The 15051-nt window shown below is 37.1% G+C and overlaps 1 protein-coding gene across 1 annotated transcript in view; it reads left to right on the forward strand.

Moving 5' to 3' along the window:
* The window catches only part of LOC133559485 (monocarboxylate transporter 12-B-like), a 43889-nt gene that overhangs the window by 9854 nt on the left and 18984 nt on the right, over positions 1–15051 (forward strand). Inside the window, exons 2-6 of the mRNA XM_061911301.1 lie at positions 4850–5158; positions 9951–10054; positions 10126–10269; positions 13418–13513; positions 13579–13735. Coding sequence (XP_061767285.1) covers positions 5034–5158; positions 9951–10054; positions 10126–10269; positions 13418–13513; positions 13579–13735 — 626 coding nt within the window. The 5' untranslated portion in view covers positions 4850–5033. The remainder of the gene's footprint in view (positions 1–4849; positions 5159–9950; positions 10055–10125; positions 10270–13417; positions 13514–13578; positions 13736–15051) is intronic.

Here is a 15051-nt window from a genome sequence, read left to right on the forward strand (position 1 = left end):
TTTGTGTTTTCCTCAAAATATTTAGTTTTTCACAAAAAAGAGCATAAAACATAAAAAAACATGATAAATACATAACAAATGTAGATATACAACAGGGGTCCCCAACCTTTTTGAAACCAATAGCTACTTCTTGGGTATTGATTAATGCGAAGGGCTACCAGTTAGATACACACTTAAAAAATTGCCAGAAATAGCCAATTTGCTTAATATACCTTTAATAAATAAATCTATATATATAAAAAATGGGTATTTCTGTCTGTCATTCCGTCGTACATTTTTTTTCCTTTTACGGAAGGTTTTTTGTAGAGAATAAATTATGAAAAAAACTTAATTGAACGGTTTAAAAGAGGAGAAAACACAAAAAAGATGATAATTAAACTTTAAAACATAGTTTATCTTTAATTTCGACTCTTTAAAATTCAAAATTCAACCGAAAAAAAGGAAGAGGAAAAACTAGCTAATTCGAATCTTTTTGAAAAAAATAAAAAAAGAATTTATGGAAGGAACTTCATTAGTAATTTTTCCTGATTAAGATTCATTTTAGAATTTGGATGACATGTTTTAAATAGTTTAAAATCCAATCTGCACTTTGTTAGAATATATAACAAATTGGACCAAGCTATATTTCTAACAAAGACAAATCATTATTTCTTCCAGATTTTCCGGAACAAAAATTTTAAAAGAAATTCAAAAGACTTTGAAATAAGATTTAAATTTGATTCTACAGATTTTCTAGATTTGCCAGAATAATTTTTTTGAATTTTAATCATAAGTTTGAAAAAATTATTTCACAAATATTCTTCGTCGAAAAAACAGAAGCCGAAATAAAGAATTCAATTAAAATGTATTTATTATTCTTTACAATAAAAAAAATAAATTTACTTGAACATTGATTTCAATCGTCAGGAAAGAAGAGGAAGGAATTTAAAAGGTAAAAAGTCCTAAAATCATTTTCAAGGTTGTATTTTTTCTCTAAAATTGCCTTTCTAAAAGTTATAAGAAGCAAAGTAAAAAAATGTATTTATTTATTTAAACAACTGAAGACCAAGTTTTTAAAATATTTTCTTGAATTTTGAAATTTTACTTGAGTTTTGTCTCTCTTAGAATTAAAAATGTCGAGCAAAGCGAGACAATCTTACTAATAAATAAATACAATTTCAAAAATAGAGGCAGCTCACTGGTAAGTGCTGCTATTTGAGCTACTTTTAGAACAGGCCAGCGGGCGACTCATCTGGTCTTTATGGGCTACCTGGTGCCCGCGGTCACCGCGTTGGTGACCCCTGATCTATAGTTTGGATAGGTCTGAAGCTGTTGAAAAATGTAAAGTGTGAAAAGCTAAAAAAAATAAACAAAATTAAATATGACTTACTCTAACACTTTTTTGAGCATGTCGGTTTTTTCGGCTAACGAGAGAAAAAACTGTCATCGTTCCCAAAATAATAATGCATCGAAATCAGTGTTGTTTGTATCAGTGTCCTAATAACAGCTATAATTACCTCATCTAAAGTATTCAATTTTGCAACATTTTTTTAAATTGGTGTTTTTCCCACAATAAAATGTTTAGTATTTTTATTTTTTTTATTTTTTTCACAAGAAAGAGCAAAAAAATAAATATTTTGGAAATATATAAAAACTTTATAGCTATGGATAGTCTAAAGCTGACAAATGTAACGTGTGATAAGTCATAAATGTATATATGAGTTAACACTTTTTTGAGCACATCTATTTTCTGCTCTGGAGGGATTATGGGAGAGTTTGGGAATTATTGATCAATTGAATGAATTATTGACCCAATAAAGGCTGTAATTATCTCATGTAAAGTATTCCACTTTCCAACTCATTTTTGGAAATAATATAATCATAAATGAATAATGATATTTTGTATTTTTCTCAGAATGAAAACTATTTTTTTTAGGGTTGTTTTTTTTTTTAAAGAAGAGCATAAACAATAAAACAACAGTATATAAAAAACTTTATATCTATGGATAGGCTTGAAGCTGTTGAAAAATGTAAAGCAATGAAAGGTAATTAAAAAAATGTACTACTTAATTGGAACACTTTTTTGAACATGTCCGGGATAGTGTGAGTTTTTGGAAAAAACTGTCATTGTTTCAAAAATAATAATGCATCAAAATCTGTGTTGTTATAAAAAGGCTGTTATTACCTCATTTAAAGTATTGCACTCTGCAACTCATTTTTGGGAAATATTTATAACTCTTTTCAGCTTGTCCGTTTTTTGTCACTTAGTAAAAATAATAAATAACATTTTGTATTTTTCTCGGAATAAAAAACTAAATTTTTAGTTTAGTTTTTTTTTAGAAGAGCATAAACAATAAAACAACAATATATTAAAAAAAAACTTTATATCTATGAAAAGGTTTGAAGCTGTTGAAAATGTTAAAGCAATGAAAGGTAATTTAAAAAAATGTACTACTTAATTGGAATTCTTTTTTTAGCACGTCCAGGATAGTGTGAGATTTTGGAAAAAACTGTTATTGTTTCAAAAATAATAATGCATCAAAATCTGTGTTGTTTTGAATTATTGACCTGTTAAAAGGCTGTTATTACCTAATTTAAAGTATTGCACTCTGCAACAAAATTTTTGGGAAATACTTATTTATAACTCTTTTCAGCGTGTTCGTTTTTTGTCGCGTAGTAAAAATAATAAATAATATTTTGTATTTTTCTCAGAATAATACATTTTTTTTTAAAAATTTTTAAGAAGAGCATAAACAATAAAAAAAACAATACATAAAAAACGTTATATCTATGAAAAGGTTTGAAGCTGTTGAACATATTAAAGCAATGAAAGGTAATTTAAAAAATGTACTATTTAATTGGAATACTTATTTGAGCACGTCCAGGATAGTGTGAGTTTTTGGAAAAAACTGTTATTGTTTCAAAAATAATAATGCATCAAAATCTGTGTTGTTATGAATTATTCACCTGTTAAAAAGCTGTTATTACCTCAACTAAAGTATTTCGTTCTGCAACTAATTTTTGGGAAATACTTATTTACAACTCTTTTCAGCGTGTCCGTTTTTTGTCGCTTAGTAAAAATAATAAATAATATTTTGTATTTTTGTCAGAATAAAAACTATTTTTTTTGTTTTTTTAAGAAGAGCATAAACAATAAAACAACAACATGTAAAAAAACTTTATATCCATGAAAAGGTTTGAAGCTGTTGAAAATTTTAAAGCAATGAAAGGTAATTTAAAAAAAATGTACTACTCAATTGGAATAGCGTGTCCGTTTTTCGTCGCTTGACATAGTTCTAAAATAAGTAGACTCAAGGATTAAATAACGATAAAAATGTTGGGAAAGTATCGTATAACTTGCAAGAAAAAGTCAACTTTTGAAGAAAAAAAAAAAAAAAGGAACACAGACCTCCTCCGGGCCCCATTACGCACACTTAGAGAACCCTTTTAAATATTTGGATCATTATTCCTTATCCAAATCCGGACATTTTCTGAAAGTTTTAACAAATAAACAATTGCATAACTTACTGGCTGAGATAATACTACTCATAATTAAAGTGTGTGTCACTTTCAAGGCCTATTGAAACCCACTACTACCGACCACGCAGTCTGATAGTTTATATATCAATGATGAAATATTAACATTGCAACACATGCCAATATGGCCTTTTTAGTTTACTAAATTACAATTTTAAATTTCCCGCGGAGTTTCTTGTTGAAAACGTCGCGGAATGATGACGCAAGCACGTGACGTCTCGGGTTGGAGGGGACCTATTAGCCCAGCACCACACACGCCTTTAGAGTCTGTGTTAATGAATCTTTTGCAATTTGTTCAATTAATAATGGAGTCGTCAAAGAAGAATGCTGTTGGTGGAAAGCGGTGGATTGCAACTACCTTTAACACCGAGACACAGCTGGCGTGTCTTTGTTTGTTGTGAAGCTTTAACACAGAGCGGTCAAGCGAACATGTTTCTCTACGTCAATCAGCAAGTTTTTGGATGGGAAAATTATGATATTAAGTCAGCTCTTACCGGAGACTTCAGTGGATTATGGGACCTCCTCCTGCAGCTGTCAAAAAGGCATCTGTGATATTGGCTCCTCCATTGGCTTCTCTCTGAGACACTGGCGTTCACCGCAGCCATCCGATTTTCAGGTATGACTTTATAATCTCACTAGAACACTATTAAAACAAAAAGCAGATAAGGGATTTTCCAGAATTATCCTAATCCTAATAAATGTGTATAATTACCACTGTCGCCGCCCGGAGCCGTCGCTTTTTTTTTTTTTTTTTTTTTTTAAGTGCCTTACTCTCACTTTCCTCATCCACGAATCTTTCATCCTCGCTCAAATTAATGGGGAAATTGTCGCTTTCTCGGTCCGAATAGCTCTTGCTGCTGGAGGCTATGATTATAAACAATGTTCAGATGTAAGGAGCCCTACAACCCGTGACGTCATGCGCACATCGTCTGGTACTTCCGTTAAAGGCAAGGCTTTCTTATTAGCGACCAAAAGTTGCGAATTTTATCATCGATATTCTTTACTAAATCCTTTCAGCAAAAATATGGCAATATCGCGAAATGATCAAGTATGACACATAGAATGGACCTGCTATCCCCGTTTAAGTAAGAAAATCTAATTTCAGTAGGCCTTTAAAGTCATGTAAATATGTAATAATGGATTATCACCTTCCATGCAAAGTGAAGTACCGCCCTCTACCAGTCCCTGCCCAAATATGCTACTTCCTGACAAGATGAAGTCACATTTAAAGAAAAAGTTCTAACAAAGACACTAAGAGTTGTTCCCTGCAAAACTTACAAATGGCCGCGTGTTCAAAGTTAAAGTACCACTGTGTGTTTGTGCTCCTCATCAGTCCAAGATTAAGCGTGACGAGCCCAACTTCATGGAGGCCGTCCCCCCTGCTGCAAAGGTGCCGCATGTTTAGACGACCGTGAGCTGTCCTGACCTGCACTCCTACTGTACCAGCGGCGGCGGCTGCAGCGAGGGGCAGGGGAGGACGCCGCTGATGCTGCTGGTTGGCCGGCGCCACGACTGTCATGCAGGAGAAGATGGAGAAGGGCAAGGAGTCGCCCGAGGTCACAACCCCACCGGAGGGCGGCTGGGGATGGATGGTCGTCGCCGGCTGCTTCCTCGCCACCATCTGCACACGGGCTGTCACCAGGTGTGTGGTCACGTTCTCTCATTGCAGAGTCCGCGCCTGTGACCTCGCAAAACAAGGAGAATGCGTCTGGTAACCACAAAATGTCAGGTTCAAACACTGATGACATCTATTAAACAAGACAGAAGGCAAAGAATCAAACAGACAGAATTAAATTTGGACTCAGATCTGAGGAGAGACATGGCCACTGTACTCTCTGTACAGTCTTGCACCACGCTCTGCCAAAAGATCGTACTCCTCCTTCTTTATTTGACTTTCTCCCACCCCTGCCCACAGCTGCTTCCTGAGGGAAGTGGGTTGTAAACAGCGTTGCCCTTGGTTACCGAACAATTCGAAGAGAGTTCGTCAAATAGTTCAAAGAGCGTTCCATAAAATAGTTCAAAGAGAGTTCGTAAAATACTTCAAAAAGAGTTCCTCTGGAAGTTGGGCAGATCCTGCCATCTGTCCGCCTTGTAGTCCAAGTGGAGTTTTACGAGCATTCTTCTTGGTAGGTTTCAGCCTTTTGTCTTCTTGTCAGGAACACAATATAATACAAAGTTGTTTGCGATCATTTAGAAACAATTATTCTAACACACAATACGGCTTCAAAGGCAAAGATCGGTGTGTGTGTTTCCCACGATGTAGGATCTTCTAACTTGAAATGTTATAAAAACAAGGATAGGTGTGTTTCGGGAGTTCCCACTTTGTATAGTCTGCGTTAGTAAACCCCCAAAGTGGCAAAGACCAGTTTGGTTGTGTCTACGGTTCCCTGTAACACCATGACGTGATAAAGACAAGAAAAGGTTTGTGTGGCTGCCGTTCCCAAATTGTGTTGTCTGCACATACTATGTAACAATGTGGAAAAGACATGAACGTGACCCCAATATGTGACAAAGATGACACCATTTGAGTATACATCTATGGTCCCCACATTGCATGGTTGGTAACCCCACAATGTGAAAAAGATGACACCATGTGTGTATACATCTATGGTCCCCACGTTGCATGGTTGGTGTCAAACTAGGACTAGGACGCGGATTGTTTTCCCGAGGTGCAAAGCGAATGGAGTGGAAACAGCGTGAAGGTAAAGACATTTCGTTATTTAATAACTAAAAACAGGAACAAACAAAAGGCGCGCACAATGGCGGTACAAAAACTGACTAAGGAAACAAAAGACTAGCACAAAGGCAATTAACTATGAACTATAAACAAAAACTTACTTGACATGGAAACGTGAACGAGACATGGATCATAGCAAGGTGCGTAGCAGGTGGTAGATGTGAGAAGGAGGTGATGTTGCCAGAATGAACAACAGAAACAGACAGGCTTAAATAATACTGTGGTGATTAGTGAAAACAGGTGTGAGACATGAGGACAGGGCCGTGACATGAGGACAAGGTGAAAACTAATGAGTAGGCATGGTAATAGAACAAACAAGGAAGTGAGGGAACAGAAACTGAGTGTCCAAAAAATAAAACCAAACATGTCAAAACCAAAACGTGATCCCATAGACGTGACAGTTGGTAACCCCACAATGTGACAAAAATTGCTCCATGTGTGTATACATCTATGGTCCCCAAATTGCATGGTTGGTAACCCCACAATGTGACAGATGATGAATTGTGTGTATAATTCTTTGGTTCCCACATGGTATAGTCCCATTAATTTTTCCATGCAAAACATTTCAGAAACTGTCCACTTGTGACATTCCTAAAGCGCTTAAAGTGTCCGCAACCTGAGTCAGCAGTTTTCTTGTTTCCTCACTAAGACGCTGGCATCCTGCTGAGATGTTTCCATGGTGACTTCTTTCTTGCACATGCTGCATGGCTGGCATGATCACACACAGATATTGTTTTTATCCCGACTACTTTCGCACGCCCTTTGTTGCTCATCTGACGCTCAACAAAAAGATAAAACATGCCCGGCGTTAAGCGATAAGTTATCACCTCTGACAGTGGAAGTCGTAAGACTGGAATTACGTAAGCGACCTTACGCAAGGCTCAAAATGTAAGAACCGCACTTCCTGACCTGACACGTTGCCCAGTAAAAACCTGTCCCACCTTTCTTTTCCATCTCTTCAATTGAAACTACTGTTTTAATTCAGTCTCAAGTTTTAAGTTTAAGTAAAGTTTCAGTTTCAATTCATGACGAGGCGGACTTTTTTTTACATATATATTAGCCAAACTGGACAATGAGCCGCAGATTTATACAATTTTAAATGAGTTATTTACACAGAACAATTTATTAAATGTTTATTTACATACCTTAAAGGCCTACTGAATCCCACTACTACCGACGACGCAGTCTGATAGTTTATATATCAATGATGAAATATTAACATTGCAACACATGCCAATACGGCCTTTTTAGTTTACTAAATTACTATTTTAGATTTCCCGCGGAGTTTTTTGTTGAAAACGTCGCAGAATGATGTATGGTGTTTGTGACGTTTTTGGTCGGAGTGGACATATTAGCCCAGCACCACACACGGCTAAAAGTCGTCTCTTTTCATCACATAATTACACAGTAATTTGGACATCTGTGTTGCTGAATCTTTTGCAATTTGTTCAATTAATGATGGAGAAGTCAAAGTAGAAAGATGGAGGTGGGAAACTTTAGCCTCTAGCCACACAAAAACACGGTGTTTCCTGGTTAAAAATTCCCGGAGGTGAAGCTTTACTATGGATCAGAGCGGTCAAGCGAACATGGTTCCCGACCACTTGTCAACCGACAGGTTTCGGTGAGAAAATTGTGGTAAAAAGTCGCCTCTTACCGGAGATCAGCAGAGCTTGCGCCGTCCATGCAGCTGCCATGAGACTGGCGTCAACACACCTGTGGACACACCCCTCCGACTATCAGGTACTATTTAACTCACTAAAACACTAGCAACACAATAGAAAGATGAGGGATTTCCCAGAATTATCCTAGTAAATGTGTCTAAAAAACATCTGAATCGCTCCCAATGCAATCGCATTTTTTTTTTTTTTTTTACATTATCTAATATTTTTATTTTTTCTAGTCCTTCACTATCAATATCCTCATCCATAAATCTTTCATCCTCGCTTAAATTAATGGGGAATTTGTCGCTTTCTCGGTATCGAATAGCTATTGATGCTGGAGGCTCACATTATAAACAATGTGAGGAGCCCTCACACCGGTGACGTCGTCTGCTACTTCCGGTACAGGCAAGGCTTTTTTTTCACGACTAAAAGTTGCGAACTTTATCGTGGATGTTCTCTACTAAATCCTTTCAGCAAAAATATGACAATATTGCGAAATGATCAAGTATGACACATAGAATGGACCTGCTATCCCCGTTTAAATAAGAAAATCTCATTTCAGTAGGCCTTTAATTGTTTCCAAATGGTGTTTGTAACACGGCAGTAAAACGGCTGATCAAACAAAGCAGAAGTCATTGTCATGGACCCACGAGCTGCGCAAGCTGGTTCTCCACTCAGCTAAACAGACTCAATAAGTGACGTTTTGGTGAATTTACGCAACTAAAACAATACAAAAATAATGCCAATAATACAAACACAGACATTCTTAATTGGGTTAGCATATTTGCTAATGCTAACGACGCTCGCTTCATTACACTACAATAGCACCGGCAAATATGCATGAAAACTACTCTACAGACATAACCTATGGGACGGTTTAGTAAGTATGAATTGTTTTAGTTATATTGTAAAACTTACAAACGTTGCTTGGAATGATGAGTAAGGAATCCTTATAAGCAGAAATGCTATGGATGAACTTGGTAGCATTTACTACTTTGTTGCCTGGAAGACTTGTTGTGCTAAATTGGAAGACTGCAGCGCCCTCTTGCCACCACACCCGCTGGATTAAAGATATTAAGTTAAAGTTAAAGTACCACTGATAGTCACACACACGCTAGGTGTGGTAAATTTACCCTCTGCATTTAACACATTCCCTTGTTTCACCCCCTGGGAGGTGAGGGGAGTAGTGAGCAGCAGTGATGGCTGCGCTCGGGAATCATTTTGGTGATTTTTTTAATTGTTCTTGAATTGGAGAAAATTATTTTGTGAAGTTTCAGGAAGTATGGGGTGGTTTCCTAAAATATGTAAAAGAGACTGATCTCAAATTTAACCCTCATTGAAAAGTTTTTGAAAGGTAAATAATTGATGAGCCTTTTGTCTGCTTTTTTCTATTACTAAACCGTGTTGGGGACACTCAGGAGTGCAGTTGTCTGTTTCTTCATGTTAATGTTTGACTCGTACATGGTTTTTTTCTCGCTATTATTTGAATAATTTGTATCTATTTTTTATTTTAAATATCATATTTGTGGGTTACTTGTTAGGTGGAAAAAATAACATTTGACCAGTGTTTAATTGTATTTCTGGACTGTCTATGTCAAAAATTTAATAAACAAATAAAAAAAAGAATAAAAAAAAAAAGGCTATGGACCAATAGGAGACGAAACGGGATGTACTTCCACTTCAAGGCACAAAATAGGAATTAGCGAACTCGTCCAAAAGATGGCGCCATGGCACGAACAATAACACACCTTTTCAGTGTCTCTGTCGGCGTAATATGAAACCTGTTTGTTAAATACAAAACAGTACGGCCGTTAGCTATTAAAAATCCACAAATTAGCTGCAACGTTTTATAAGACGCAGGGCTCAAAGCGTTGGAAAACATAGCAGCTTATAGTCCAGAAAATATGGTGCTTCTGTTTAGTAGAATAAATTGTTTAACATCTGCTCTAGTCATCTTTTAATACAACTTTTAAAGTGAGGAACCTGGAAGGACTCTGCCCTACTAAAAGGGATCAATGTTTGCTCCTCCCGTGCAGATGTGTTGCCATGTTCTTCGTGGAGTTCCAGCTGCATTTTGAGAGGGATTATTCCACCACGGCCTGGATCCACAGTCTCATAGATTGCACCACCATGTTCTGCGGTAGGTTCACACTCCACATGTCCGCCCCCGGCGCGTAGTAAGATGTCTTGAGAGCTTCTGTTCTTCTCCAGCTCCTCTCGGCAGCTTCCTTGCCGACCGTCTGTCATGCAGAGCGACCATGATGCTCGGCGGGCTCATGTCCTCTATCGGCCTGGTCCTCAGCTGCTTTGCCTCCAGGCTGGAACATCTGTACGTCTCTCTGGGGATCCTTGCAGGTACACACGCAGCACCTCACTATTTTGCAGTATCCATGCATCCATGTTGGCGTATTGATATCGCACTGTACCTCATATCATAGTTTGTTATTTGACACTGCAATGCATCTAATAATATCAATATTTGTCACCGATGCATCGATACTGGAATCTGAGCAATAATTATTCAACACTGAAAAGTAGTTAAGGTTTTTGCCCGTGTATCGGTATTGTACTATAAATAATAATTGATACAGGATATCAAAATATTGATTTTTGATACTGGTTTATTGACATTGAAAATACCACACGAGAACATAACATCAATATTTATAGGCTACATCAAAGTATCGTCATTTGGTACTGGTGTATTGATATTGTACTGTGAACCGTAACGATAAAACAAAATATCGATATTAATGCAAGACATCAAAGTATCGTTAGTTGGTATTGCTGTATTGATACTGCTCTGTGAACTGTAAAGATACTTCACAATATTGATATTTATACAATACATCAAAGTGTAGTTATTTGGTAGGAGTGTTTTGATGTTGTACTCTGTACAATATCAATATTTGTACAATAAATCAAAGTGTCGTTATTTTGTACTGGTTTATTGACACTGTACTGTAAACCGTAACAATACGACATAATATCGATATTTATACGATACATCAAAGTATCATTATTCGGTACTGGTGTATTGATGTTGTACTGTGAACTGTAACCATACAACTCAATATCAACATTTATAGTATCCTACAAAGTATCAGTATTTGGCACTGATATATTGATACTGTGTTGTTAATGGTGACAATATCAATACATCTAATAATATCAATATTTGATGCATCGATACCGGAATCTGAGCAATAATTATTCAACACTTAAAAGTAGTTACAGTTGTTGCCAGTGTATCGGTGTTTTACCGTAAGTGATCATTGATACAGGATATCAAAACATTGATGTTTGATACTGGTTTATTGACATTGAAAATATCACACGAGAACATAGGCTACATCAAAGTATTGTTATTTGGCACTGATGTATTGATACTGTACTATGAACTTTAATGATACAACACAATATCAATATTTATACGACACACAAAGGTATTGTTATTTTGTACTTGTGTATTGACGTTTTACTGTGACCCGTAACAATAAAACACAATATTGATAATTACACAACATATCAAAGTATCGTTATTTGGTACTGGTGTAATTATATTGTACTGTGAACCGCAACGATGAAGCACGATATCGATATTTTTGCAATACATCAAAGTATCGTTAGTTGGTATTGCTGTATTGATACTGCACTGTGAACTGTAAAGATACTTTACAATATTGATATTTATACAATACATCAAAGTATAGTTATTTGGTAAGAGTGTATTGATGTTGTACTCTGAACGGAAATGATACAACACAATATCAATACTTATATAATACATCAAAGTGTCATTATTTTGCACCGGTGTATTAATACTGTACTGTAAACCGTAACAATACGACGCAATATCGATATGTGTACGATATATCAAAGTATCATGACTTGATACTGGTGTATTGATGTTGTACTGTGAACTGTAATTAAGCAACACAATATGGACATTTTAGGATGCATCAAAGTATCACTATTTGGTACTGATGTGTTGATACTGTATTGCTAATGGTAACAATATCAATGTATCTAATAATATCAATATTTGTTACCGATGCATTGATACCGGAATCCGAGCAATAATTATTCAACACTTAAAAGTAGTTGTTGCCAGTGGATGTATGTATGTATGTACTACACCTGTGAAATGTATGTATGTATTCATGCATGTACTGTATGTATGTATCTATGTATGTACTGCACATATGTACAGTATTTACGTATGTATGTATGTATGTATGTATGTATGTATGTATGTACTGCAGGTGTGTACAGTATGTCTGTATGTACTGCATATGTGTACTGTATTTATGTGTGATTATGTATACTGCAAGTGTGTACTGTATGTGTGCAATGTATGTATGTATGTACTACACCTGTGTAATGTATGTATGTATGTATGTATGTATGTATGTATGTATGTATGTATGTATGTATGTATGTATGTATGTATGTATGTACTACACCTGTGTAATGTATGTATGTATGTATGTATGTACTACACCTGTGTAATGTATGTAAGTATGTACGCATGTACTACACCTGTGTAATGTATGTATGTATTCATGCATGTACTGTATGTATGTATGTATGTATGTTTGTATGTATGTATGTCTGTATGTACTACACCTGTGTAATGTATGTAAGTATGTATGCATTATCTACTCCTGTGTAATGTATGTATGTATTCATGCATGTACTGTATGTATGTATTTATGTATGTATGTATGTCTGTACTGCATATATGTACTGTATTTACGTATCCATGTATGTATGTATGTACTGCACGTGTGTACAGTATGTCTGTATGTACTGCATATGTGTACTTTGTGTATGTAGGTTTGTACTGCGTGTGTACAGTATGTATGTATGTACTGCACATGTGTACTGTATTTATGTGTGTCTATACATACTGCAAGTGTGTACTGTATGTATGTATGTATGTATGTACTGCATGGGTATACTGTACGTATGTATGTATGTACTACACCTGTGTAATGTATGTATGTATGTATTCATGCATATACTGCATGTGTGTACTTTATGTATCTACAGTGTATGTATGTACTGCACACATATACAGTACTTCATGTATGTATGTACTGTATGTATGTAGGGTATATATGTACTGTATGTATGTATTTACTGCACGTGTGTACTGTATTTATGTATTGCGTGTGTACTGTATGTATGTACTGCACATGTACTAAATGTATGTATGTACTACACCTGTGTACTGTATGTATGTACTGCATGTGTGGGCAGTATATATGTATGTATGTACAGTATATGTGTACTGTATTTATGTATGTATTTATGTACTGCACATGTGCACAGTATATGTGTAAATGTACTGTATGTTTGTACTGCATGTGCACTGTATGTATGTACTGCACGTGTACTGCATGCACTGTATGTACTGCATGTGTACAGTAAGTGTGTAATGTATGTATGTAGGTTGTATTGAAGTGTAGTTACAGACATTTGCATGATTTCTTTTCAGGCGTAGGTTTTGCGCTCAACTTCACGCCGTCCATCGCCATGGTAGGCCGATACTTCAGCGAGAAGAAAGCTTTGGCCTATGGTATCGCTCTGTCAGGTAAACGCCACCCGAGTCGTTTTTTTTGTCTTTTAACTTCCCGTGACTAAATGTGGACATCCAAGGCAGCGGCATCGGGACCTTCATCCTGGCCCCGGTGATCCAGCTGCTCATCGATCAGTACTCCTGGAGAGGAGCCATGCTGGTCCTGGGCGGCTTCGTGTCCAACTTGTGCGTCTGTGGCGCTCTGATGAGGCCCGTGCAACCCCGCACAGGTCAAAGGTCAGATGAAACTTAATATTTCTAAAACAAAATGTCTTGCTATTTGCTCAAAACATGCTCAGAGAAAGATTAGATTAGATAGTACTTTATTTATTCCGTCAGGAGAGTTCCTTCAGGAAAATTACAATTTTCAGCACAATCCCATTCAAGATCAGACAAAAATTACAGGGAGACAGAACAGGATCGCTGACGGGTCTGCCGGCTTCCAGCGCCCCTTACAAAAAAGATGACATACAGGTAAACATGGGTGGGTGGTGGGTGATGGGGGGTGGGGGGGCGGGAGAATAGAAGATTAAAATAAAATTTAAAAAAAACGTCTTAGCCTGGGCCCTGTAGTGGGGGTGCAGACTGAGGCCAAGGGAAAAAAAAACAAAAAAAACAACAACTCATAGCCATAGTACACATCCCTCTTACATGTGTGTAAGAGGGAAACATCAAAGAACACAGAGGACATTAAAGACATTAAAGCAGCAGATACAACCAGACACTTCTACATACAGCTATAAATAAAAAGTAAAATAAACATATACACTGTGGTGGCCTCTGCGGTGTTCCACGCCATTGTCCGCTGGGGAGGAGGGAGCATGGCCAGAGACAGAAGCGGACCCAACAAAGCAACCAAGACAGCCGACTCCACTCTTGGCCAATGTCCAGTCCGCATGGATGAGCGAGGATACGTCCAAGGTGACTGAGGTGTCCGGTACCTGCTCAGCCAGTCGAGACACCGCGAAGCCTCTCCGTCCCAGCGCTCAGTGCTAGCTTCGCAGCCCTGTCCCCTCATCCGCATCTCCTCCAGTCCCTCCAAACAGAATCCGGTGTAGCAGAGACCCAGCAGCTGGTCTCCATGGCCAAAAGGCTCCCAGGAGGCAGATCCAAAAGTCCACAAAAAAAGCACCACAGAGGTCACGAAAGTGCCACCCCTTGTCACACAGTCCCAAAGGCGCCCGTACCAAAATGCAAAAAAATATAATAACACATGAAAACAAGAAGGAAACACAAAAGGATGACACAAGAGCACAGAACTCCTGCCTACAGCAGCCATTACAGCAGCGCCATCTTGGAAAAAAAAAAAAAGGAACGTATATTAAATGTTTCTTTGAACGGAGTTCATGTTGAACGAGTTAAAGAGGCCAGGTTGCTTGGAGCTACAATAGACTACCTTGGGCCACTCACATTAATAACATAGAAACACAAATGATCAGAAGCACCTCAATCATAAGAAGAATTGCCTATTTTTTTTAACTAACACAACTAATAAGCAAGTTATACAATCCCTTGTATTGTCACATCTTGTCTACAGCCCAGCAATCTGATCT

The sequence above is a fragment of the Nerophis ophidion genome, linkage group LG09 (genome assembly GCF_033978795.1).
Source record: "Nerophis ophidion isolate RoL-2023_Sa linkage group LG09, RoL_Noph_v1.0, whole genome shotgun sequence".
NCBI lineage: Eukaryota > Metazoa > Chordata > Actinopteri > Syngnathiformes > Syngnathidae > Nerophis > Nerophis ophidion.